The sequence below is a fragment of the Muscardinus avellanarius genome (assembly GCF_963383645.1).
Source record: "Muscardinus avellanarius genome assembly, chromosome: 17".
Taxonomy (NCBI): domain Eukaryota; kingdom Metazoa; phylum Chordata; class Mammalia; order Rodentia; family Gliridae; genus Muscardinus; species Muscardinus avellanarius.
The window spans coordinates 50,154,326-50,180,087 of NC_137803.1; the positions used below are offsets into that span (position 1 = coordinate 50,154,326).

General features: G+C 41.9%; 1 protein-coding gene across 1 annotated transcript in view; it reads left to right on the plus strand.

Moving 5' to 3' along the window:
* Window positions 1-576: 576 nt before the first annotated feature.
* The window catches only part of ZNF521 (zinc finger protein 521), a gene marked incomplete at both ends in the record, with an annotated part of 268,258 nt that continues 243,072 nt past the window's right edge, over window positions 577-25,762 (plus strand). Inside the window, one exon of the mRNA XM_080714711.1 lies at window positions 577-616. Coding sequence (XP_080570837.1) covers window positions 577-616 — 40 coding nt within the window. The remainder of the gene's footprint in view (window positions 617-25,762) is intronic.

Sequence of the window (25,762 nt, forward strand, 5' to 3'; positions counted from 1 at the left end):
ATCCGCATCTGCCGTGGCCGGCGGGAGCTTTTTCTTCTGCAGACCTTTGGGTCGCCTCGCAGGGCGCGTTTCCCCCCGTGGCCCCCCAAACTACAAAAGAGCACGGCTCGCTTTGTAAACAAATCAGTGTTACCGGAGGTTCTTTTTTGGGGGGGTGGGGGCATTCTTGTAAGCAAGGAAAAGTGGTCCCCCAAATCATCCAGATGCCTTTTTTTGTGAGTTTTTTTTTTTCCCCTATTCGAATTAACTATGAATCTTTACCGAGGTGGAAATAGTAACGGATTTTTTCCTTTTTAGTGTGTTTGACGGCTCTGCAAACATTGCCTTTTTTTTTTTTTAAGCCTCCCTCTTTCTTTTCCCATTTCTTTTTCGTTTTGGTTTCCTTTTTCCTCTCTTTTCCGTGTTCCGGAGCTGGGGCTGGGGGCGAAGGCTGGGAAAGTTTGGCGCCGCCGCCCCGGCGCGCGGAGCCCGCAGCGCGGAGCGAGGGAGCGGCGGGGCCGAGGAGCGGGGCCGGGCCGAGGAAGCGCAGTTTCTTACAGGGCTGCCTTGAAACAACTCCAGCTGTTTGCTTTTAGGATGTCTCGCCGCAAGCAAGCGAAGCCGCGATCCCTCAAAGGTAAGGAGCCCCCACCCGTCCCGAGCGCGCGGGGGGCGCGGAGGCTGCGTGGCCGGCGGCGCGGGTGTGAGCCGAGAGCGGGGGCGCGCGCGCTCCGGCCGCCGGGTGGGGGGCGGGCGGGGGCCGAGGCGGGAGGAGGACCCGCGGACGGGGCGGCGGTGGGACGTGGGCGAGAGAACCCACACGCAACAAAAAAGGGAAGAAGAAATAGGGGAGAGGGAGATAAAAATAAAACAGAAACGAGACCGTCCGGAGGGGAGGAAAAACGCCCCGCCTGCGATGCACGTCTGGACTGGAGGAAAAGTTTCTGCTGTGTGTTTTCGCCAAGAATAAATATACAAAACCGTGCGGTGCTGCCTTTTTTTTTTTTTTTTTTCCTTTCTTTGGAGGCAGAAAAAAGTGATCGGGGAGCGGAGGGAGGGCCGGGTCTGGAGCCGCGCGGCGGGTCGGCGGCGAGGGGAGACGCCGCGCGGGGTCGGGGCCGCGGGGTCGGGGCCGCGGGTCCCCCGGCCGGGGGCGCGCTCCCGCTGCGGCGAGGCGGGGGCGCCCAGTGGGTCCCGGCTGTGCTGGAATGTGCGCGGAGTCACGTGGCGCCGCCGCCTCCGCCCGGCGGGCCTCCTCCCGGAGCTGGGGGGCCGCGGGGGCCGCGGCCGGGCCCGGGGGGCGAGCGGGCGGCCGGGCGGGCGGCGGGCCGCGCGGAGGACAAAGGGCGGCCGCGGCCGGGCCCGCCGAGCCCGCGCCCCTCCCGCCGGCGCAGCATCCCCGCCCGCGCCCCGCGCCCCGCGCCCCGCGCCCTCCCGCCGCCCCGGGGTGTCCGCGCCGCCGACCCCGCCCGGCCGCGGCGCGCTGGCTCGGCCGGGCCCTCACGCACACACAAAGCCCTTTCTTCTCCCGGGAAGGACGGGGAGGGGGAGGGCCTTGCGCGTCCCGACGCCGGCCTTTTTCTTCTCTTTTTTCCCTTTTTCCTTTTCCCTGAAGCGCAGGAGAAGTTTGGAGTTTGCAAAAGAGGCGAATCCCTGAAACGCGTCCCGACACAGTCCGGGGGCTCATTTACATTCACGTGGGCCGCGCATTTTGGGGAGAGCCTCGCCCCCGGCCTGCAGGGCGCGGGCGTGCGGGTGGCCGAGGCCGCGCGGGCTGCGGTGCGGGCTGGCGGCCGCGCTCCTCCGAGGAGCTGCGGGCTCGGCTCCCCGAGAGTCACCGAGCATCAGCGCGAAGGTCTTCTAGTCACTGGAAGTCAGGCACTTTGAGAGTGCAGCCAGGTAGCGCTTGGTGCTAGCCCGGTTTGCGGGGTTGCAAAAGGCATCGTGGAAGAATTTGGGAATCCTTTTATTTAAAAAACAAAAGTTTATTAAAGTTTGCTCTATTGGTGGCTTTGCTTCTCCGCGGCTTCTTAGCCTCGGATTCACTTGTCTTTGGGATTAATCCCCAGTGAAAGTTTTGTTGACTGAGAATACAGGGGTTCCCCCTGCATCCTAAAGAAGATTTCTTCTCATGCACGGAGTGTTTTACGGACAGTTCAGGGAAGCCATCAGTTGGCGGTATTCGCTGGACACCCTTAGATAAGTCGAACTGGGACCCGGATCCGTGCAGTTCTTAGGTTAATAAGCCAAAAATGGCAAGCGAAATACACGCAGAAGAAGGAGTTTTAGTCTTTTGTTTTATTGCCATGTTGCAAAATTAGCCGAATATGTTCTCTAGGAAGACATAGGTCTGCGTTTCAGCTGCCAAAATCAAAATAAAATATTTACGTTACCAACAGCTTTAGCGTTCACTTTCTGCGGGCGCAGAGCACAGTGGTGTTCTCCGCATCAGCTGCTTGGACGATTCCCAGAAGAGGCAGTGGCCTCAGGTGGGCCGGCTGGGCTTTGGGGGTGAGACACTGAGGATAGGAATAAAAATAGTACAGTCCTTTTGCCAGAACCGATACAGCTTATTTTTCTTCAGGGTATATACATTTGCCTGGAAAAAATACATATTTAGATGAGCCAAGTGAAAGGAGTCATCGCGACACGAGTAGTGGTTTTGGAGTGGGTGGCACTGGCCTTTGTAGAATGGCCTTCTGGCCGTCTCTTGTTAAATACCTAGCCATTTCTTCAACCCCTTGGTTTCCCTGTGTCTGCTTGAAGGGGTCCCCCTCCATGTGTTTTAGGAATGTTCTGAACATGTGGATTCTGCTCATGATATTGTTCAGAAGGTCACAGTTGGATCCTAGAGAAGCCAGGGCGAAGTTATTATGACATCTCTTCTGGCATTAGTAATAATAAACACTGAACAACACTTTGCTGTCAGCAGGTATGGAAAGGGAATTCTGATTTCGGTCTCTTCATTTGTGAAGCCCGGATTAGTAGTTTTGCAATTAAGAGAAGAGGATTCTGATTTTATAAGATAGTGACAGTACATCAATACCGTGCAGTTGACTTCATAACCAACTTGAAGGAGACATTGGCAACCATAAAAATAAACCCCTTGAAGTAACCCCTGATGGTCTGCATTCAATTTCTAACTGTCCCTTACATACAGATTATTTTGCTAACAAAACAAGGTTTAAAAGATACTTCTGCTTTGGCTGTCACTTTTTATATAATTTGAAACTTGTATCCCAGGAGAATCATTTACACAGGCCAGGTAAAAACATTAAAATAACAATTATGTTTGCGGTTTTTATTTTTAACCAAATGCTCAAAAATGGGGACGAGCAGGAAATTTCTATGAACAGATGCATTTACTTTGTGACTGCTCCTTAGATTTAGCACTTTCAGTAAGTAATCATGTTTGCTTATAATTATGCAGGTTTTTTTGTTTACAGCAAACGTTAGTGTAAGGTCCTAACAGCACACCTGCTGAGAGTGGGTACCACATTTCTGGCTGCAGTGGGGTGTCTTCTGCCTCCGTTGCCTACCTCCTCTGAGGTATATTAAAATTGTTAAACACCAAAAAGATTCATTTTTCTGTTTGTGAAAGCTGAGAAACATATTCTGAACCGTTGAACTCCCTTACCCCTCCTGCCATTCAGAGCCCTAGCATCAAAGCCCATCAGCCCACATATAAAGTCAAAAAACTTATTCTGTCCTTATGCTCTGAATCTTCAGAAAAATCTCTTCTGTTTAATGAAACAGAGACACAGAGTCGGTACCCAGAGGCATGGATGGTCAGACAATTAGATGCTCCCCCCTCTTGTACCCCATTCGTATTATTTGGATATTTGTCTCAATTCCTGCGAGTAGACAGTGGTATTTGAGTAGATTACCTGACTGAAAATAGTTCTGCTGTCAGCTTATTTTTAGAGGCAGCAAATCAGTTGCATCAAATTGGTCAATTGTGACCTATTTCTATTTTTCTTGCTGTTTCTTTATTCTGTTTCTTGCGGTGCTTCTTTGATGGAAGTTTCCCAGCCATTTTACCTGGTAACATTTTTTTTTTTTTTTGAAATTCACTCCAAAAAGCACTGTAAGAAGGAAAAAGTGGTCTACTACATAGAGGTGTGATATATTCAGTAAGAGCCAAGTTATAAAGCTGGGAAGGAGAAAGGGGAGCACTTAGTCATTTGAATGGCCAAGTTAAACACAAGACACAATTAGGAGATCTGGACCCTCAGGTGTTCATAAACCATACCAGGGACCTCTAGAGAGGGATGGTGGAAGCCAGGGGGGAGGGGCCCCCAGAGTGCCTTGTTTAACTTGGCTGTCACAGTAGCTAACCCTTTGTAATTTGGCACATTTTGAAGTTATCACACTTTTGGTTGACCTTTTTCCCATTTATGGTCTTTTGTACTTATAAAGGCTTTTCTTTTTCTTTAAGGAGAAGTCATTTATTTAGAAATATAACGAAGTGGAAAAAACTCAGCTCACAATGTAAAGAAGAAATGTAATGTCAATTGTAAAATTTGAATGAAAAGGCAGGGGGTTTTGAGCTCCAAACCTTTTAAAAGTCAGAAGCCCCCTCTCCTAGACTGTATTGTCTAGTGGGCAAGCTCTGAAAGATGTAGGTGTTAGAAAGTCACCACAGGGAACTTGCACTGGCCCCAACATTTCATAGAAACATCGAACTCCCTAGTTCTTCTTTAAACACGTGTTTGTTCCTCTTTTTCAGATTCAGATATCTATTTTTATGGGTAGACAGGTGAAGTACAAGAAAACAACAACACAGTGTTTCCCTATCCTCCAGGTGTTTTATTTCATAGGAAAAAAAATCTCAGCCGGGCGTGGTGGTGCACGCCTGTAATCCCAGCATTCGGGAGGTTGAAACCTGGAGGATGGCGGTTCGCGGACAGCCTCAGCTACTTAGTGAGGCCCTCTGCAACTCAGTGAGACCCGGTTTCAAAATAAAGAATAAAAAATAGGGTAGGGGGTGTAGCTCAGAGGTCAAATACCCCTGGGTTCCATCCCCAGACCCTAAAAAAAAAAAAAAAAAAAAATCTCCCCACTAGAGATTCAGTTTTGCTTTTGGAAATAATGCTGTACTAAGGATAGAAAGGCCCCAAACTATGTGTGAAAAGGACCTAAAAATCATATTTTGCTTTTAATTAGAAATTGCAAGATGGGAAATTATTTTTGATAGGTTAAACATGACTCTCTTTTTTTTAATAATAGTAGATCTTGACCTAAGGTAAGTTAAAAAAAAAAAAAAACTAAGAATGCTACATCTATGCACACACACACACACACACACACACACACACACACACACTCACACCACGTATGCGCTTCCTTTTGGTTGTGGATATTGGAAAGCCCGCTGGAAGGCTGCAGAGACTCAGTGTTTGACTTGCATGCCCCCTCCGACAGCTGCAGTTGTACTTCTATTCATCTATCAACCAGTGACTATTTCTTCCCTCCACCACCTCTAAATTATACTGACTAGATGTTGAAGTCATTAAATTGATTATAGTCCAATCAGTAGACAATCTGAAATAAACAAAAACAGCAATTACAGTTGGCAAGAATCCCACGAGTGCTAGTCAAAGTTCAGAACTGATGGTCCAGTGAGCCTTTTCCAAAACGCCGGGTTTTGGGATTTCAGCACTTCTGGCAACGTCTTCTTAAAGGGAGGGCACATGAATTCATAAGATTCCACTTGGCCTTAAAAACAAAAACATCTGTTTGATGCATGAGTGGATTGTTGGCTTTTATTCATCCAGCCAAAAAAGGGCAAAAAATAGGATATTGAACATAAAAGCATACATGTAAAAATGAAATTACAAAGGGATTTGAGATTAGCAGCTTTTTATGAAGCAGCTGTTAATAATTTCTCTTTTTTCTTTTGCCAGCGTACTCCCATATCCCTTAAAATCCATTGTAGTTATTTTTATTGACAGCAGTGACGTCTAACTGTGATGACAGAAATTTTCAACTTTTTGCTTCCAGTAATTATAGTTAGTTCTATTTACTTGCAAGTGTCGCCGCATATTTGTGAGATATTTCTTTTCATCTTATAGGGGCATTTGTAACCCCGTTCCTTTCGTTTTAAGGGAAGTTTGTGAGGCTTGGCTAGTGTGATAAATTCTAGTGAAATACTTGTTGACATAGTTGGAACGTATTATTAAGTATACTTGCTTGAGTTTTCATTTTGATGTAAGAGCAGGCAATAGGGCGAAAGAGGTTTGGATAGTAGGAAAGAGCAAGGCTACCAAGATCAATTAAGAATTCTATGAAAGGTCTGTTTTTCATATCACTGCACTGTATTAATTCATCTGACAGCATTCACATTGCTGGCTTAATGTCATTAATTCTCTCGCCATAGAATATATTCCTTATGGCTGCATTTAAATGGACGCCATGTTCAGTTTTTTAGTTATTTTAAAGACAGAAAAAGATTTCAAGACTTGCAACATTCACATCATATTTCAGCAGCCTTATGGCTTGTTAAAAATGTAAATTCATTAAGTTATATGTTGAAGAATGCTTTGGAATTGAGCGAGATTTTGATACAAAGGCAGATATTCTAAATCAAACCTCTAGCTAAGTATTTTCCCAGATGTATTTAATTTTTTTTCTCCATTGATTCCTGGTGTGCTGTCAAAGGTTAAAGTTAGCTCTTTGGGTTGGGTGGGGGAGTGCATGCAACTTTCTAATCCCATTTCAATTAAGTCTGAAATATGTTCCTGGCTTTTTTTGTTTGGGGATTACGTGGCGCACTGGCTAGGATTGCATATACCTTGTTTGTCGTAATGAAAGTGTACTTGTCTGGTTTAAAATATGTTCTTTAACAATGTTATTACAGAGCAATTAAAACTTAAAACATTAAAGTTAACATTAGTAAATTTAAATAGCTCTGTTATAGTATTAATCAAATAGTGTAAGGAAAGCTTTTAAATGGTTTAAATAATTATTCAACTTTTGGCATAAAAGCCTGACACAAGATAAATCTTTGAAAACTAAGTAGAATCATGGCTTTTTTTTAAAGGAAAAACTTTAATTTTAGGCAGCTTGGGCTTTTAGCATGCATCACATCCCACCTCTAGTACAAGTAATTATGCCAGTTTAGTGATTATTAGAGATGAAAGAAATTCGGTAAGATACGAATTCTTTAAAACTTCAGTAGCTGCAGTTTTAGCAGGGATAATGATCAAGCAGCAGTTCCCCGGCTGCCTGGGGATCCTGTCACAGATACAATCACTGGGCCGATCTTGGGGGTATCATTATGATGGCAGCGCATACCACAGCTAGCATGGCTAATCTAGATGTTTGATTTTCAGAAGTTTATAATCCTCCATTTAAAAAATTCAGATTCAGATACAACTCTCTAGAAACTCCTTTTCCTTAAAATAGATTTTTTTATAAGAGGATGAATGCATACATTTAACAAGTAGAAGAGGACACAAGGAGGGAGGTAGGGAGGAAAAAGGAAGAAATGATGGAAGAAACAGTTATTTTACGCCTATTTATGCAGGTATCACTCCCACTCCCACCATTATATAGGAAAAGGTGTGGGAAGCAGAGTTGGACCTGAAGGAAAACACCCAAGGCCTGTGTGCATGTTTGCTTCTATGACGTTTAACTTCACTAACCTCATTATGATGTAAAATTGCAAATCACCAGTAAAAGTGTGAAAGTGACCATTTTAGCACATTAATTTTATTGGCTAGTTAATATTTTGAAAAATTCTACAAAGAAAAGCGTATGTCTAAATCTGTCATTTGCATGTGCGTGCCTGTTGGACATGAGTGCATTTAAGCCTTATTTTCGGCTGAAGATGAGTTGGTTTAGAAAGCATAATAAACTGTCCTATTCACAAATGAGAATAACTCTCCCAAGCTGAGTAAAGTGAAGTGATTGACATTCTGAATATATATTTTTATAGTAGTGTAGTTTGTTGAAATTACATTTTGGTATTTTGATTATGATGTTTAAAAATATATGTGAGCCGGGTGTGGTGGCGCACGCTTGTAATCCCCGCGCTTGGGAGGCGGAGACAGGAGGATCGCGCAGGTTCGAAGTCAGCCGCGCTGTCTTAAGAGACCCTGTTTCCAAATAAAAAGTATAAAATCGGTCTGGGAGTGTAGCCTGGAGGTAGAAGGGTTTCCAGGACCAATAAATAAATAAATAAATAAATACACACACACACACATACACACACACACACATATGAATGAAACTGTAAGGTTTCCATTCTCAGTTATTAGAAAATACCATGATATACATACTCTAATTTTCTATGTGAAATAAATTTTGTTTAGCAAATCTGTAAGTTGATAACTACTTCTTAAGGGAAAAATGGATTTTTTCCTAATAAAAATTGGTAATATTATAAGGAATATAATTTTCCTTAGAAATTAAAATCACTGTATCATCGAGTGTCATAATTTTGCTACTTCTATTACCTTTTCTTCCCTATTACTGAATTTTCCTAAAATTTCTAATCGGTGCTGAGAAGTGTATTAAGATGAAAACTTATTTGCCTGACAGGGACAAAATTCTTATTGATTATGGACAGTTCCATAATACAAAACGCACTTGTGAAATACTGTAGGAAAGTGAGAAGTCCACGAGGTGAAATATAGATTGCTATATTATAGGGTGCTCTGTGACTGGGCGTTTCAAAAATATTACAATGCTTTAAACTATATATTGCTGTTTAGAAACAATTTCCAGCCTTTCCACATGTTCTTTGATGTCATTTTCCTTCATGATAGAACCAGATTAAATCCAGTGTCTGAATAAGACTAGATATTATTTGTTTTCAGCGTTCCAAATGAGTTAGCTTGTCTCTTGTTTGTTAGAAATAAGCATGTTATCATTAGTACCAATGCTTTTGGTTTTGACTTATTTTTATACATTAGAAGAAGCAAATGGTGGTGAGATCTTCACAACTGCTGCTCTACCAAGATGCCAACACACACCCCTTGGTGGGAAAGTGGTGCCCTCCTGAGCTAGGTTGGATGGGGTGGTCATTCTCTGCTAGGTGGAGTTTGAAGTCCCTGCCTTAGCGGGTTTCCAGGCTGTCAGTGTATAATATGCAATGCTTTGCAGACCTGAGGTGAGGGGCAAGACTCTGGACTGGAGGAACTGTGAACTAATTTCTTGAAAGAGTTGAGGATAAAAACAAAGAATTAGCTACGGCCCCCAGTACTGTGACTTGCGTAAGAAGGCTAGTAGGCAGAGGCTTCCCTTGGTGGAAAGAGCGGAGGCTGGACTCTGATTTGCTGTGCGCTTCTCTACAGGCCGCTCACCCTCTGTTTTCTGGGATTCAGTTTCCTCTCTGTAACGAGAGGGGGGCTTATTTCAGCATTTAACACCCCCCCGCCCTAGTGCCTATGCTGTTTTCCCTACAGTGCCTCCGTTTCCAGGCACTGTGTGCTAAGTTCTGAGAACTTGCCCGTGCAGCAAACACAAGTCTCTCTTCTGAAGCGTATAGTCTAGCAAACTGGATGAGATTTTAGGCGCTTCCCCTTGCTCGTTCATAATTGGAAGTTAGGTAAACTCCATATGGAGAACTCCAGTGTGGAGGAGGAGGTGCAGGTATGTGGTGTGTTAATTTTCTCTGTGAGTTGGGTCAGTTGAAACAGATCAAATGATTTTCAAAGGTGTTTTGAGTATCACTAGTTCGAGCTATACTTTTAAAGAATGGTATACTTTGTTTTTCTCTTAAAATCTAAAAAAGTACAGCTGGGCATGGTGGTGTACACTTGTAATCCCAGTACTTGGGAGGCCGAGACAGGAGAATCCCTGATTCACAACCAGCAACTTAGGCCATTCACAATTATTGAGATCCTGCTTCAAAATAAAAAATAGGACTGTGGTGTAGCTCAGAAGTAGAATGCACTTGGGTTCAATGTTCAGTTCTTAAATAAATAAATAAAGAAATACATAAATAAATAGTCCGTCCACTTACATTGAAACTACTAAGTATAATACAAAGAACACTTATTAAATTCAGCTCCTTTGGACTTAGGTCTCATACCTTTTACTCCTAAAAGTTCTGGATAACTGTTTTGAAAGCTAACTATTTGATAGTAAAACTCTTTTTAAAAAAAGTTTTCCAAAGGATTTATGGCATATGTAGAGGTGCTTATGGAATGTTGATATATTGATATATACAATGAGTGACACTAAGCCGGGTGTGGTGACGCACACTTATAATCCCAGCACTCAGGAGACTGAGACAGGAGGATTGCAGCTCATGGTCAGCCTCAGCTATTTAGTGAGGCTCTTTGCAACTCAGTGAGACCCTGATTCAAAAATAAAGAATAAAAAATTGGGCTGGGGGTGTAGCTCGGAGGTAGAATGCCCCTGAGTTCCATCCCCAGTATCTCCAAAAAAAATAAATAAATAAAAAATAAAAAAGAAGAAAAAAGAAAAAAGAGCAACACTAAACCTAATTTCGGAATCCCCGCTATTTCACCTTGGGGTGAAAACAGGTCACAATAAACATGCAGGCAGAGAACAGAACACTAGGGAATGCAACAGGATGGTACTGAAAAGTCCGTAGTGGACAGGTCTGATTATTTTTCCCTTGAGAAATAGGTGAATGCGTTGTGATAAACTTTTATGGACTCATGGATCTGAAGCACAAGACAATTTGGGCATAATGATATTGAGTGTCTTGGTAGTCCTCATGTTCGAAGATGTGAATGTTGGAGTGAATGGTGATGGAGGAGGGTAACTGACTGAAGGGAAAGGTGATCAGTGTGAAATCCCTTTTGCCTTCTCCAGCATCATTTAGGTCATTTACATAAGTATTGCACCATTATACCTAATTTTTAATCTTCAAAATAAGACCATTATAAGATAATAACACCATTTTATAGCTCCTGTTACATGTCACTTTTTTATACTTGCTGATTTGCATATTTAAAACCCAGTGGGAGAGTGACAGGCTGGCCGGACTCTGGGCTGGCTTCTTAGCATCTTTGCCCTGTGTCCCCAAGTGGGAGACTGCTTAGCCAGGTGCCTGACTTCTACTCAACTTGCATGGAGAAAGAAGTAACTTCATTCCTTGAGTACAACAAAGATTAAGATGCCTTCTGAGTTCCTTTCTAGCTTCCACATCCTAGAATTTCCATATTAAGAACTATGTGAGCTGGGTGTGGTGGCGCATGCCTGTGATCCCAGTACTTGGGAGACTGAGACTGGAGGAGTGTAGGTTCAAAGAAGCCAGCTTCAGCAACTTAGCAAGGCCCTCAGCAACTTAGTGAGACCCTGTTTTAAAACAAAAAAAAATATGGAGCTGGGGGCGGTAGCTCAGAGGTAGAATACCCCTGGGTTCAATCTCCAGTACCACAAAAGAGAGAAAGAAATTATGATTCTTACAATTTGATCAATAGTTCATATTAATGGGTCAAGCCTACTTTTAAATTATGCACTTGTTTGAAGTATAGCTAACAGAATAAAGTCAAAGACTGATCAAAATCTCCAAACATGAATTGGTTTGTCCTGATGTTCGAAATTTACTATTAAGACACCTGTTTAGGGAGCTGACAGAGAAGGACATGGATGTTACACATGGACCCGTGCTCAGGGCCTTTAAAGGACTCTTGCTCCATTCTAGCCTTGGAGTTTCCACAGGAGCCCTTTGTAGCTTCTAAATGAGATCCCTGGACAAGAGATCAATTCATCTCACCAGAGGCCTGTCTTGTGTTACTGGGAGGAGTCCTAGCAGCAATATCTGCTTTGGACTAGAAATCGTGTGTGTGTGTGTGTGTGTGTGTGTGTGTGTGTGTGTGTGTGTGTGTGATAGAGACAGACAGACAGACACACACACACACACAGGCTGTATTTACTGGGGTCTCAGGTGCATTTCTGCAGTGAGATGAGCTTGAGCCTGCAGTAATCCAAACATTTAAGCCCAAATCAACATTTGTTGCCTTAAGGATACATTGTAATTTAGATTGACCTCTATGTTGAGCACTGTCTTTAATTCACACTCATTCATTTTTCTAAATGCCGGCACTGTTTTCATAAGCAGTGGGTCCCAAACCTTTAGTCATGTTCCTTCCCAGAGTCTCAATGAACCTCCTTTGGTTTAGGCTGGGTTTTTCTCAGATCAATTTCATGTAATAATTCTTAAGTATTCTTTTTATCTGGAAGGGGAGGGTGAATTATTAGGGGTTGAACCCAGGGGCATTCTACCTCTAAGCTACACCTCCAGCCCTATTTTGTTTTTTATTTTGAAACAGGGTCTCACTAAGTTGCTGAGGGCCTCACTAAGTTGCTGAGGCTGTCCTCCAACCTGTGATCCCAGTAGTGGGATCAAAGACCTGTGCCACCATGCCCAGCTGGCTTTGTTTTCTTCTTTTAAGACTATGTTCACATCTTTGGCGAGGCTTTCTCTGACTCTGTTAAAATGACTCTTCTCTTAATTATCCCTTCTGTACCTCATAGGCACAAAGACAGTGGCGTTAAGTTGGTTTCCTAGTTTCTGTATTAGGTTCTTTGAGAACAGAGTTCTCTGTCTCTTTGTTTTGAATTCCCACAGCCTAAAATGCAGTTGGTGAACATGCAGAGGATACGCATCAATCCAGACAGTTGCTTATTTAACTGACGGTCACTTACATCCACCATTTACCAGTGTAGGAGTTAGAGAGGCTATGAAGGAGACAGATACGGTCTGTGTCCTCACTTTGGTCAAACAGTGCAAACACATGATATACAAGACGCCAGTCGTTTCCAACTTGTGAGTGTGCAGGCCTGAGTACCACTGAGAACACCGAGCAGTGGTATCAGTGAGGTCAGGGAAAGACCTGGAGGAAGCACTTTCAAGCCTTGCCTGAAGTAGAAGATGTTTTTGAGTGAGAAAAATATTGAACATCACTGTGTATTCTACAGGAATTTTTATTGAACACCTGACCTGTGACAGGTGCTTGGGAAACAGTAGGAAGGCAGTCAGAGCCAGTTGCTTGTGAGTTACACGTAGCTTACAGGCCATGAAGACAAGTTAGGTGATTCTTGGTGCCTCTCATAATGTTGACTCCAGATTGTACTTAGTTTTACAATAATAGTGGGCTTTCATCTTGTGCTAGTGGTATCCCTGTTGTTCACACGTGGCTAATGTATGTACAAGGTATGGCCATCTTTTATTTGCTGGTCTGGTTTTCCTATTTTCAGAAAACTTCCTGCAACCAACCCATTGCATTTTCCATTACTCATGTCTGTTTATTCTTCCAAATATTCTAGTTTGTTTTAATTCTTATAATGCTGTTTGTATAATGGACAAACTTATTTTGGTATCATAAGCCAAGTTAACAACTATCCTCTATTTTTTTACTGGTACATTGTAGTCATATATCTTAATGGAGTACAAGGTGTTAGAGGCATACATGCACACATCACTTTAGCCTTACCCAATTCCCACTCCATTCCCTCCTCCCTTCCTCTTCTTTTAAAACATAAATATGCAGGAAAATATGTACCTGTCATATAATGTGTTTCTTCTTAAGATCTTTGCAAATTCTCAACAGTTCCCATATTAAAGATGTTAGTCTTCAGTAAATTAAGATAGTGCATCTTCTACTCATCAATATACTATCTGTTATGTAGAAAAACTGTGGATGATGATCAAAATAGTAATCTACCAGTGCTTGTTTTTCACTTTTAAACTCATATTTTTTGTGCCTTTTCTATTGTCTCCGTTTGAGATAAAATTGGAAAAAAATAGTCTATGACTGTATGTATGAACCTAGCCCTCACCATGGTCTACACAATTCTCCAAGCCAGGTCAGAGGGCAATGTGTTGACTCCCTGGACAGGCTAATAGTATGTTGCCCTTTCCAACTGTCCTTTAAATATCTGTCTCACAGTTGTTATTTAGAAAGGATGAGGACAGCCAATTGTGATGCACTCGGGCAGCCACCTGGACCACACACACACACACATGCACACACACACACACACATCTATATAATTTGACCTATATAGTTCATATTTTATATATAATATATAACATACAAATCATTTATGTAACTCATAATAGGGCCCTGGCTGCACTACAGCATGGTGGAGAGACGGAAAGGGAAGCAGGGCATGGTGCTACCTTAAAACAACCGTAGCCTGTATTTCCCAGCAACTCTTTCTTGTGGGCACTTAGAACCTCTCCCTTGACTCTGACAACTCGACACCGGCCACCACATGAAGACCTGCAAGTATTCATCCCTTCCTCTCAGTGGTGGTCATTAAGATGCTTCTATTTAGTTGCTCGTCTATTTTTTTTTTTTTTTTTTTTTTTTTTTTGGTGGTACTGGGGTTCCTGGAAGCCCTTCTATCTCCGGACTACACTCCCAGACCTATTTTTACATTTTTATTTGGAAACAGGGTCTCCTAAGCCAGCGCGGGAGGCTGGCTTCGAACCTGCGTGATCCTCCTGTCTCTGCCTCCCAAGCGTGGGGATTACAAGCGTGCGCCATCACGCCCGGCCTCGTCTCTTGGTTTAGTTTACCACTTCTAAGTGTTGCTTCAGTGAGCATGCTACACTTTTTATACTTTTATTGGTGCGCTGTAGTTGCACATCATAGTGAGGCTCAAAGTGACCTGTGCATGAGTGTGCACACTCTTGGTGAATATGCATACGTTCCTGCTGATATATCAGAATGACTTTTTATACATAGGGTAAAAAGAAATAATTCTAAAATGGAATTATTGGCTAAAGGGAATGTGTATTTAAATTTTTGATAGATACTTCCAGTGTACCCTCCACAGAGCTAAGACCAAGCACACTGCTGTTAGCAGCAGGGTTAGAAAATGCCTGTGCTTAGATACTTTGTCTTTACTAATGGGACTTGAAACAAACAAACAAACACACTGCCATTTCATTGACATTTTAATTAGCATTTCTATAATTATGAGGTAGATTGAGCATCTTTTCAAATGTTTATAAACTGTATTTATTTTTCTGTGAATTGCTTTTTTCTTTTCTTGGCTCTTTTATCTTTTGGTTTGAAAGAGCAGCTGATATCATTAAGAAAATTAATCCTTTGACTTATATGTTGCAGATATTTCTCCTAGTTTGTCTGTTGACTTTGTGGGTTTTAATTTTTTTCTTTTTACTATACAGGAGTTTAAAATTTTTATTTCCAGCTTGGCAGTGCTCTCCCTAGTAATTAGTGGGTTTGTGTCTGATATAACAAGGTATTTTTCTAATAGTTTTAATTCTGTGTTCCCCACTACAGTGGCTGCAGGACTTTGTCCTCCTACCCCCTCTTTTTTTTTGGTGGTGGTGATGGGGTTCCTGGAAACCCTTCTACCTTCAGGCTACACTCCCAGACCTATTTTTATACTTATTTATTTGGAAACAGGGTCTCGTAAGCCAGCGAGGCTGGCTTTGAACCTGCGCGATCCTCCTGTCTCCGCCTCCCAAGCGCGGGGATTACAAGAGTGCACCACTACGCCTGGCCTTCTACACCCTCTTTGGAGTCTGTAGTTCCTCAGCATATTTGTGGAATATAGGAGGTAGTTCAAAAAATTTAGTAAATGAGAAGAATAAATTGTGATGGTAAGAACATGATCAAAACTCTTAATTTTTGGGCAACTTGTTAAATCAATTTACACTTAAATTTTGGTAGTACCTAATTCATAGGTTTGTTGTGAAAACATGATTTTATTTTTGTAAGATTTTATTTCATTTTATTTCTACCACTGAGCTACACCCCCAGCCTTATTTTATTTTTATATTTTGAAATAGGGTCTCACTAAGTTGCTGAGAGCCTTGTTTATTTGCTGAGGCTGGCCTCGAACCTGTGATCTTCCTATCTCAGCCTCCCAATTACTGGGATTACAGGTGTGCACACTACACCTGTCTAAGAAAAGTTACTATGCCTGGCTCTATAAACTTCTAGAATAGAGTGTCTGGTAGATATGCATTGCCTAGCAAGTGTTTTTTATTCTTATTCTCAAAGGTCTTCTTACCTTCGTACACACCTGGTGTGTAACTGTCCTCTAGTCTAGAAAGTCTCTTTTTGCTAGGGCATGAAGAGTGGGGCATTCCAGGTCCCGTGAACACAGCGCTTTCTGAGCCCTGTCTGGAGGCAGGCAGGTGGGCCTGGGGCTCATCACAAGAGTGTTTGTAGGGTTCATTCGGCCAGGTCTTCACCTGCCCAAGGCAGCCATCCAGTCCACATTCCAACCACTTGGCCAGTGTAGAGAGAATCTGAAAGAAAAATTCCTGCTAAGTTCCAATGAAAAGATAATAGAAGCATAAAGTGAAGCTAATTAACCTTAGAGCCTCTGTCTTTTTGGTAAGGTCGGTGTATTTGAGGTTCTTTGCAAAAGGCCCAGTGCTAATTTACAAAGATAGTCTAATTGTTCTTGAGAGGGACCAGAGACAAATGATTCATGTATCATTACAAAGGTTTAATCACAGCAGATTTATTAATAATCCTTAAATTAAAAAGGTAAGTCTGAGCTTGGATTTACAAAGGAATTAGCTGAACAAGGGTATGATTTTCTGCATCACCTCCGTTATCAGTAGATTTGTCTAGAAGTGTTTTCTTCTAGGTCTCAGAGAGGGATTCTGTGTGGTCTAGAAGCACTAGTGGGTATAGGGTAAGGAAGTGGGAGGGGAAGTCAGGGCTGTGTTTGCAACGGGCTTGTAACCACAGGCCATGGTTGCTTGTATCTAGCCACTACTTTCCTTCTATTTGAAATCTTTTCCGGGGGCAGGTTGCCTGAAATTTCTTTCCTCTTTTTTTTCTTTTCTTCTTTTTTGCAGTACTGGGGATGGAACCCAGGGACATGCTACCCTTACCCTATTTTTTATTCTTTAATTTGAAACAGGGTGTCACTGAGTTCCAAAGGTCCTCACTAGTAGTAGCTGAGGCTGTCCACGCACCGCAATCCTCCTGTCTCAGCCTCCCAAATGCTCACGCCCGGCTTCGTCCCTCTTCATCTTTTCTCCATTCCTTTGGTGGTCAGTCGTCACTGTTCTGTTTGTTTTATTTTTACTTTCTCTGCCATTCAGTGGCCAGTCCTGCTCTCTCTAGACCATGAGATCTCCCAGACCTGGTTCCCAGGTTGCTGGACTCCGGCAGCCCCTTTGGGCTTCAGAGACACAGCCTCCCAGTCCCCTCTGGTCGACCTCCACACACCCTCATGCAGCGATGCTCTTTGTAGACACTGCCTTCTCTTCTTATTTTAACTAAATGGGAATTGTCATAAAGTTGCCTTTCTATACAGACAAAGTCTAAAGCCTTAATATATCCAATCAGGTGACTTTCAAATATCCATTTATCCTTTTTCCTTCAACCTTAATGCTAAATGAAGTGAGAGAAATAGTAATGAAAATCGGAGTGGGGAGAGCCAGGAGGATTGTGAGAGGCCACTTTTAATGAGTGGAATATCCTCCAATGCACCAGGTGACAGAGGAAATTCCACCTTGGGATCATTTAATATAGATATTCTAGAAAACACTTTATAAAGGGCATTGTGCTGGGTGGTAGTTTAGTTTCCTGAAAGGTCAATTATGGCTGGATATGGACGTCCTGTTAGGAAGAGCCACAGAGCACACCGTACTGCAAGGAGAGAGGACGTAGATCTGGAACCCCAGAGCAGGGAGGACTCTGCACTCCATCATTTCCAAGATAAAAGTGGGCTGAAATGTTTTGTCCCAAGTCACACCCTGACTTCCTGACAGACCTGGGAGGAGACTCTCTGCCCTTTGATTTACAGTAAGAATCGTCTTCCACAATTGTGCAGTGAGATGTGATTTCTCACCTATCTTGACTCGTTACAAAGCCTAAACCACGCGAGCTGCTATTGTCTGCTTTGGGACCTGGAGATTGTGCGCAATCTGCACATCCCAAAGAGTAGACACGAGGGCCCCAAGCCTGATGGGCTTGCAGCAGAACCCTACATTTCACAGAATCTCACTTTTCTTACCAGTAAAATGGTAAGACTCTCCCTCCCTGGGTGGCTGTACCAGGCAAAAGGTGTAAGATCCCCAACAGCTGTGTGGCTCGGAGCGTGCCACTGACTGGTCCTTGCTGTGGACGGCTTCTCTGGGAAGCTGGAGCACAATCATGTCTCTTCCTCTTTATGTTTCTCTCTTCTACAGAGTCCTCAGGGGCAATGCAGTTCTGTGGTTACTTTGCCTTTTCCTATGGAGAAGAGAATATTTCTCCATTTAGAGAGAGCCTGAGGGGAATTGTGTGAACTCTGGTATCCAATTCTTAGTAACCACTCTCTACAGCGAAGGGTTGTTAATAGAATCAGGGAAGGTTGAGCTCACTGTGGCCGGTGCTTTGCATTTGACCACCTGGTTGTTTCCAGAGACACTGGACATTGTTTGGCCTTCAGTGAATCCTGTATCAGTCACCACTTGTCCCCATTTTATAGGAAAGAAAACTAAGGGCAGACATTGGGCTCATCCAGTTAGCATGGCTGCAGCAAAAAAGACTGTAGGTGTCCTGATTTGAAAACAGCAGTTTTCATGCCTAACCTTCTACATAGAAGAAGCCAGGGCCAGGGATGAACTAATCATCTTTCTGCACCAGATCTGTCCTCTGGTATTCCCTTTTGTTCTAGATATTTAGACTGTAGATTCCCCCCTAAGCCCATTCCCACCTTCAAAAAGAGAAGCTACTTCTTACTTTTATTTTAGTTTATATTTTACTTTTTTATGGTGCTGGGTATAGAACCCAAGGGAATCCTACCTCTGAGCTATACACCAGCCCAATTTTATTTTTTCTTTGGCAATGGGGTCTTGCTAAGTTGCTGAGGCTGGCCTTCTAGGTACCGAGATTCCAGGTGTATGTGCACTACCACACCTGGTTGAGAAGAGTTACTTTTCCAAGAAAGAGAAATTAGTCATGCCTAAGAGCCTTGAAAGCAGTGGAAGACTAGCAAACCCCTGACTGTGATCACAGGCTTTGGTAACAGAATGGAATCGCTCTTTCTTGGAGCTGATGGGACAGGTTTTCCTGGTGGTAGAGGAAGGTGCTGAGGGCCACAGGGCTGGTGAGAAGACTTGCTCCCTGGAGTTCACTAGCTTGAGTTACAGGAAAGAGTGAGTAGTGGTTGGACCTGCAAATCTGTGGCCATGTGTGACATGGCATGTCACGTTGGGTGCTTAAGGTAGGTGGCACGAAACAGCTGGGAGAAGCACATCACGTTCCCACTGGCAGGCTAAGGCCTTTTACCGTCCTGTAGTTATGTCTGCTTTCTTTTATTTGAAATTTGCCACTATTGGATAGAGTTCATGTTTCATTGCTGTGAAAGGTGGACACACCTGTTGTGATCACACCAGTCCCAAAGACTGGTGGGACACTGATGTCACCATTCCTAAAAAGATGCCAGTTCTGTCATTTTATAGACAGCATTTCAGAGACAGCCCCCCCTTTTTTTTGCTAAATGTAAAATTTCACAAGTGTTGAAATTTTTTTAATATTGTAAGTAGCAGTAGTAGGATTGACCAGATCACTTTCCTTGTTATTCTCTTAAAAATAATTAGATAAGCCTTCGCCCTTCTGGTCCTTTTATTTTTTCCCCAGTGCTGGGGATCAAACTTAGGGCAAAATGAATGCGTACAGGTACTTATTTATCCGTCCTTCTCCCCTGTGCATGATTGAGTTAGTGGGTTTTACTTTATGCATACTTGGAGACTATTTGATAATAAATCATAATTTAAAATATGTGTATGTATAGCCTGTATACTATAAAATATTTAATAGATGGTCGCATTACCACGACAAGTCTAGATGGAGACAATATGAGTGGGAAGGTATTTCCACAAACATCTGTGAACATATAGATACTTGGATAATGGCGTACACGTTCACTTTAAGTTCTGTCCGGGCAGCTCTGTAAATTGTGTATTGATTATGCTAATGGCGTTGGTGTTTTTATTACTTGTCTGCAGATACATGCAGATGGAATGCACATTTGGCAAGGTGTCATTCTGTAGGGAAAAATGCATTTTTAAAATCTGTTTTTTGGAGAGATTTTGTTAAAACTAAAAAATTAAACTCATATGGAAACTTGAATCATTTTGTGTTCTAGGAAATGAAAAGCACAGTCAAAAAAGTTAAAAAATGATGCTCATATATTTCCTTTGTTTCAAGTTCCTTAAGGAAAGTGTTGCAGAAGTGGCACTGAATCAATAACAATCTATTTTTATAGTTTATTCTTGGTTGTGCGGCTTTTTTTGTCTTGTCTGTCAGGCTGAGGGAAACTTAGACATTAAGGGTTATATGTATTTTTAAATTTATTAGTCCAATTAAAGGAAGACAAAATGCATTTCTTTTTTCGGTTGTGCATAATTTTCTTGTAATTCCTAATAGCTTAGAATTCATAAATCACAGTCCCAGTTTATTCTCTAATCTTTCATTGTATAAACATGTACCTTACAGGAGTTTTCTTTTTTCTCTTTTGCTGAGTCATCATGTTACTCAAACAATTACTTAGAAACCAGTTTCTTATCTTCCTAAATAGGGTTACAAATGTGGGATTTCCAGTTGTGTGTTAGCCACGGATAAAAAGAAAAATACTTTTTTTTTCCCACTTGTTTTCAAATCATTTTCTACTTTATTTTAATAACAGCTTGATCCCTACTTTGTTGGAAAACCATTTAGGGCTGCCAAAGGGGAAAAAGAAAAAAAAATCGTGTTTGTGGGTATTACGATTCTGTATAGCAAGATATTAAAAGCCCAACTGTTGTATTTACTTGAAAATCTTTAGACAAATCCAGTTGTTCCTGTCTTTAATATTGATCATTGAAGTTAAGAAATGGAGTTAGTTAGTTAGTTAGTTAGTTAGTTTGTTTGTTTGTTTCTTTCTTTCTTTCTTTCTTTCTGTGGTACTGGGGATGGAACCCAGGGCCATTATACCCCCGAAGTAGCTACACCTCTACCTCCACCTCCAGCCCTATTTTTTATTCTTTATTTTGAAACAGGTTCTCACTGAGTTGCAAAGGGCCTCACTAAGTAGCTAAGGCTGTCCTTGAACCAAGATCCTCCCGTCTCAGCCTCCAGAATGCTAGAATTACAAGCCTGTGCCACCACACCCAGCTAAGAAGTGGAATTTCTTAAAAAAGAAAAGAAAAGAAAAGAGGTTACCTAGTACTAGAGAGGATGAGACAAGAGGATTACAGTTATAAGGTCAGCCTCAGCAACTTAGTGATACCCTATTCCAAAATTAAAAAAAAAATAAATAAAAGAGTGTTACGGCTTGGAGGTAGAATACTCCTGAATTCAATCACCAGTACCAAAAAAGAAAAAAAGAAAAAAGAAAGTAAAGAAAAAAGAAAAAGTAAAGAGAGTCAAAGTTGCTCATAAAGAAGTGATATTTGCTCCATTTTTTTTTTGTGAATGAATACTGTTACCTTATATAAGTACTATTACACTGTACAAATATAGTGACATTGTATAAATACAGCTACTTCATACAAGTACTCTTACATTATGTTGTAGCAAGCCAGTGTTTCTTGTTCAAAAAACTTTGCCCCAAGCTAGTGTTTCAGTAATTACTGGTATAGTTAACTTTGTGTTGAGTTCAGAAATATTGTTGCAATTTGATTGATGCTATATAAAATGGCTAAAAAACAAGAATGTTTGGTAGAAATATTAAGAATATGATATCTCCTAGCTAGGCATGGTGGTGCATGCCTGTGATCCTAGTATTTGGGAGGGTTAAAAACAGGAGGATTGCAGGTTTGATGCCAACCTCAGCAACTTAGTGAAATTCTGTTTCCAAAAAAGGGCCGGAGTGTAGCTCAGAGGTAAACATCTCTGGGTTCACTCCTTAATTAAAAAAATAATAAAATAAAAAATCAGTAAATAAAAAATAAGCCTCGTGTGGTGGCATACACTTGTAATCCCATCATTTGAGAGGCGGAGACAGGAGGATTGGGGTTCAAGGCCACCTTCAGCTACTTAGTGAGGCCCTTTGCAACTCAGTGAGACCCTGTTTCAAAATAAGGAATAAAATATAGGGCTAAGAATGTAGCTTGGAGATAGAAAGCCCCTGGGTTCCATCCCCACTACTGCAAATAAATAAATAAATAAATAAATAAATAAATAAATAAATAAATAATTTAGAAAGCAAGAAGTAAAATGCTAGCTGGGTGTGGTGGCACACACTTGTAATTCAGCATTCGGGAGGCTGAGACAGGAGAATTGAAGATTCACAGGCAGCCTTGGCTACTTAGTGAGACCTCTGCAACTTAGTGAGACCCTGCTTCAAAATAAAGAATAAAAAATAGGGCTAAGGGTATAGCCCAGAGGTAGAATGCCCCTGGGTTCCCTCCCTAATACTGTAATAAAATAAATTAAATAAACAGATAAATAAATAAATAAATAAATAAATAAAATGTTTGAATTCTTCTTGCCCCAGATTTTCTTTGCTAGGTGACATAATGCTTCCGTGCTGTGCTACTATAGCTAAGGCTGTAGTCTTATTTGGTTAATAACTAGACTCTTTCCCAATCATCTCAATATCTAAATCTTAGCTTCAGAGATAATTTTGTTTATCATCATCATTGTCCTAAGAAGCATTTTTTCAGTATTTCTGGTCATTATGTGTCAAGGACTATAAATAAGTACTTTAAAGTAATTTTTTTTTTACTTCATAGTAGATTTTTTTTTTAGCAATTTTCAAATTATTTCACTGTGGTAAAATTAGAACTTGAGGGCCTGCATATTAAAAAGTTTTTTTTGTGTGTGGTACTGGGGTTCCGGGAAGTCCTTCTACCTCCGGGCTACACTTCCAGACCTATTTTATATTTTTATTTGGAAACAGGGTTTTTTTTTATTTGGAAACAGCACGGCTGGCTCCAAACCTGAATGATCCTCCTGTCTCCGCCTCCCAAGTGCGGGGATTACAAGCGTGCGCCACCACGCCCGGCTAAAAGTATTTTTATGTAATATTTTTCTTACATACAAAGGAAGAAAGGGTCTTGAGGCCTGGTTTAAAGTTGAGAAAGGGAATACTTGAGTTGGTTTTCTTTTTGCAGAAGTTAGAGATTGTAGAATTTGGATTTGTCAACAGTGTTCAATATGGAGGTCTCAGGTAGTTGGAAGAATCTCATTTTTGCCAACAAACCAAAAAACCCTCAAACACAACAAATCAACAAAGAAGACATTGTTCATTGTGAAGCCATCTACAGAAAACTTCGGGTAATATTTTCTTTTGTTATCAGTCTAGGTAATTTTGTACCAAGTCAATGTTTCTCATTCAAAACACTTTCTACCCCAAGATAGTGTTTCAGTAATTGTCAAGATAGCTAACTTCAAAGTGTTAGATTCAGAAATATGATTGCAATTGAATTGATGCTCTCTAAAATGGCCCACTTTAGTGTCCTTTTTTCTGCTTGCCCTTCTGACTTGTAATTATTTTTATGGTTTCTTACCACATTTTCTTCTACAAAAATGCTATACACACATTTTAATTAATTAATTAATTAATTCATTGTGCTACTGGGGTGGAACCTAGGGGCTTTTCTACCTCTGGGCTATACTCCCAGACCTATTTTTATACTTCATTTGGAAACAGGGTCTCACTAAGTTGCTGAGAGCCTCACTAAGTAGCTGAGGCTGGCTTCGAACCTGTGATCCTCCTGTCTCAGCCTCCCAAGTGCGGGAATTACAAGCATGCACCACCATACCCGGCTATACACACAGTTTTAAATGAACACTCTTTTGGAGGATACTGGGGATTGAACTCAGGGGCATTCTACCTTCAAGCTATACCCCAATATATTTTATTTTGGGACTTATTAAATTGCTGAGGCTAACCTTGAGCCTCTTCTTGTAATAGCCTCCCAAGTGCTGGGAATGCAGTCATGTACTACTGTGCCCAGCCTAAAATGGATACTTGAATGTGTTTATTTGAGCTTTATATTATTTATTTATTGTTTTTTTTAAGAAAAGAGGTTATTTTGGCTTAGTGTTGGATGTTGAAAGTATAAACAGCAGAGAGGTGGCTTTGAGGGGCTCCACTGTCAGGAGCAGGAAGGAGCATGAGTATCTTTGGGTAGAGTTGGTTTTTTTTTTTGGTTCTACTAGGGATGGAACCCATGGTTTAATGCTACATTTATTTTTCTTTAGCCTTATGTATGTTTGAAATAAAACTGAAGTAAAAGAAGTCTGGTCAATAATCTCTTTAGGTCTTAATCAATGTCTGAGGGCCCTGAAAACATCTTTTTCTAGATTAAAAAGTTGTCAGATGTGATGTTTTTGTCCCGTTATTCCAGCTTTGGCATTTATTTACCACTAACTAGGTAAGTAGATAGATGAGTAGAAAACAAAACCTGAGTCTGAAAATCACTAGAAAAATTATTCATTAACTTGAGTGAATATACCGTAAAACTAAGCCAATTCATCTCTAGGCTTCACTGGGGCCAGGGCCTGGCAGTCGGGGACAGCTCCTCACTGTCTATGTCCAAGTCCGTTTAGCTCTTTTTCCATAGACACTCCCAAACCCCTCATTTTCTTTCTTATTTTCTCACTCACTTTGCACTCCCCACTTCTTTGGGGCTTATGCTGCAGCCTGTAGGCTGATTCCCTGCTTCCTGGTCTCCCTTTGTCCCGCCCATCCTCTCAAGTACCAGGGACAATGTTGTAAAACGTCAGCCAGATGAGTCACTTTACCACTTGAGGATCCCTCGGTGGCTTCTCCCAGTGCCCAGCGAGGCTGGCCTGTGCACGCTCCCTCCAGGTCCTTCATGCCTCGCCCCTCCCAGCCTGCTCTCATACCACCCCCTTTCTTTCCACTGTGTCCGGTGCCCCTCAGTTGAGTAGCACAGAAGCAGTTGGCACTTCCGGGGCATCATGCTGCTTTATGTGTCTGTGGCTTTGCCCAGGTCCTGGGTTTGGAGAACTCTGAGCTCTCCATCCTCTGCCATCTCTCCCTCAAAACTTTCTCTGCTTTCTCTCCGGAGTTTCTCTGCTTTGGGGAACATACTCCTGTCCTGATCTAAGTGCTCCCTCACTTGAACACTTATTCCTCCTGAACTCATTGATATATTTACCCATTTACCTCCCTGCATAAGTGCTTGGACCCGTCATGTCATGACATTTGCCAAGAAGTATTATTTTTCAGGTAGTAAACTTGGGTAAGTGGACCAGCTGCTGAAGGCCAGGGAAACAGACTGGCAGTTTCTGGTTTCTCCAGGTTGCCCCTGGCTCCTCTGAGGGCTAAAAGCATCGGTTTCTTCAAGCCCATAATCGACTTCTAAAGAAATAGTTGGGAAATTGCAGAAGATTTCAGGATTACTGAGACAGGTACAAGGAAGGTCATCTTAGATTTTGTACCTCCAAGATCTTAGCCAAATGCTTATCACCTGGTAGGTGCCAGGAAACTTTTGTTTATTAAAGTTATAACAAGATTGTCATGGTGATTCATTCTGAAGTTAAATGACTTTAACGCAGAACTATATTTCTAACTTCTCATTTGAAATTTGGAGTGCTGCAGTGGACTGTGGTGGCGCACATTCGTAACCCCAGTACTTGGGAGCTTGATAACAGGAGGATTGCAGGTTCCAGACAATCCTTAGCAATTCAGTGAGACTTGTTTTAAAATAAAAAATAAAGTCAGGCTAGGGGTGTAGTTTGAAGGTAAAACACCCTTGTTCAATCCTCAGTACCACCATAAACACACATCACATACACAAACCAGAAGAGGAGGAGGAGGAGGAGGAGGAGGAGGAGGAGGAGGAGAAGGAAGAGGAGGAGGAAGAGGAAGAGGAAGGAGAAGAAAGCAGAGGAAAGTTTTGAAAAAGCGCTGA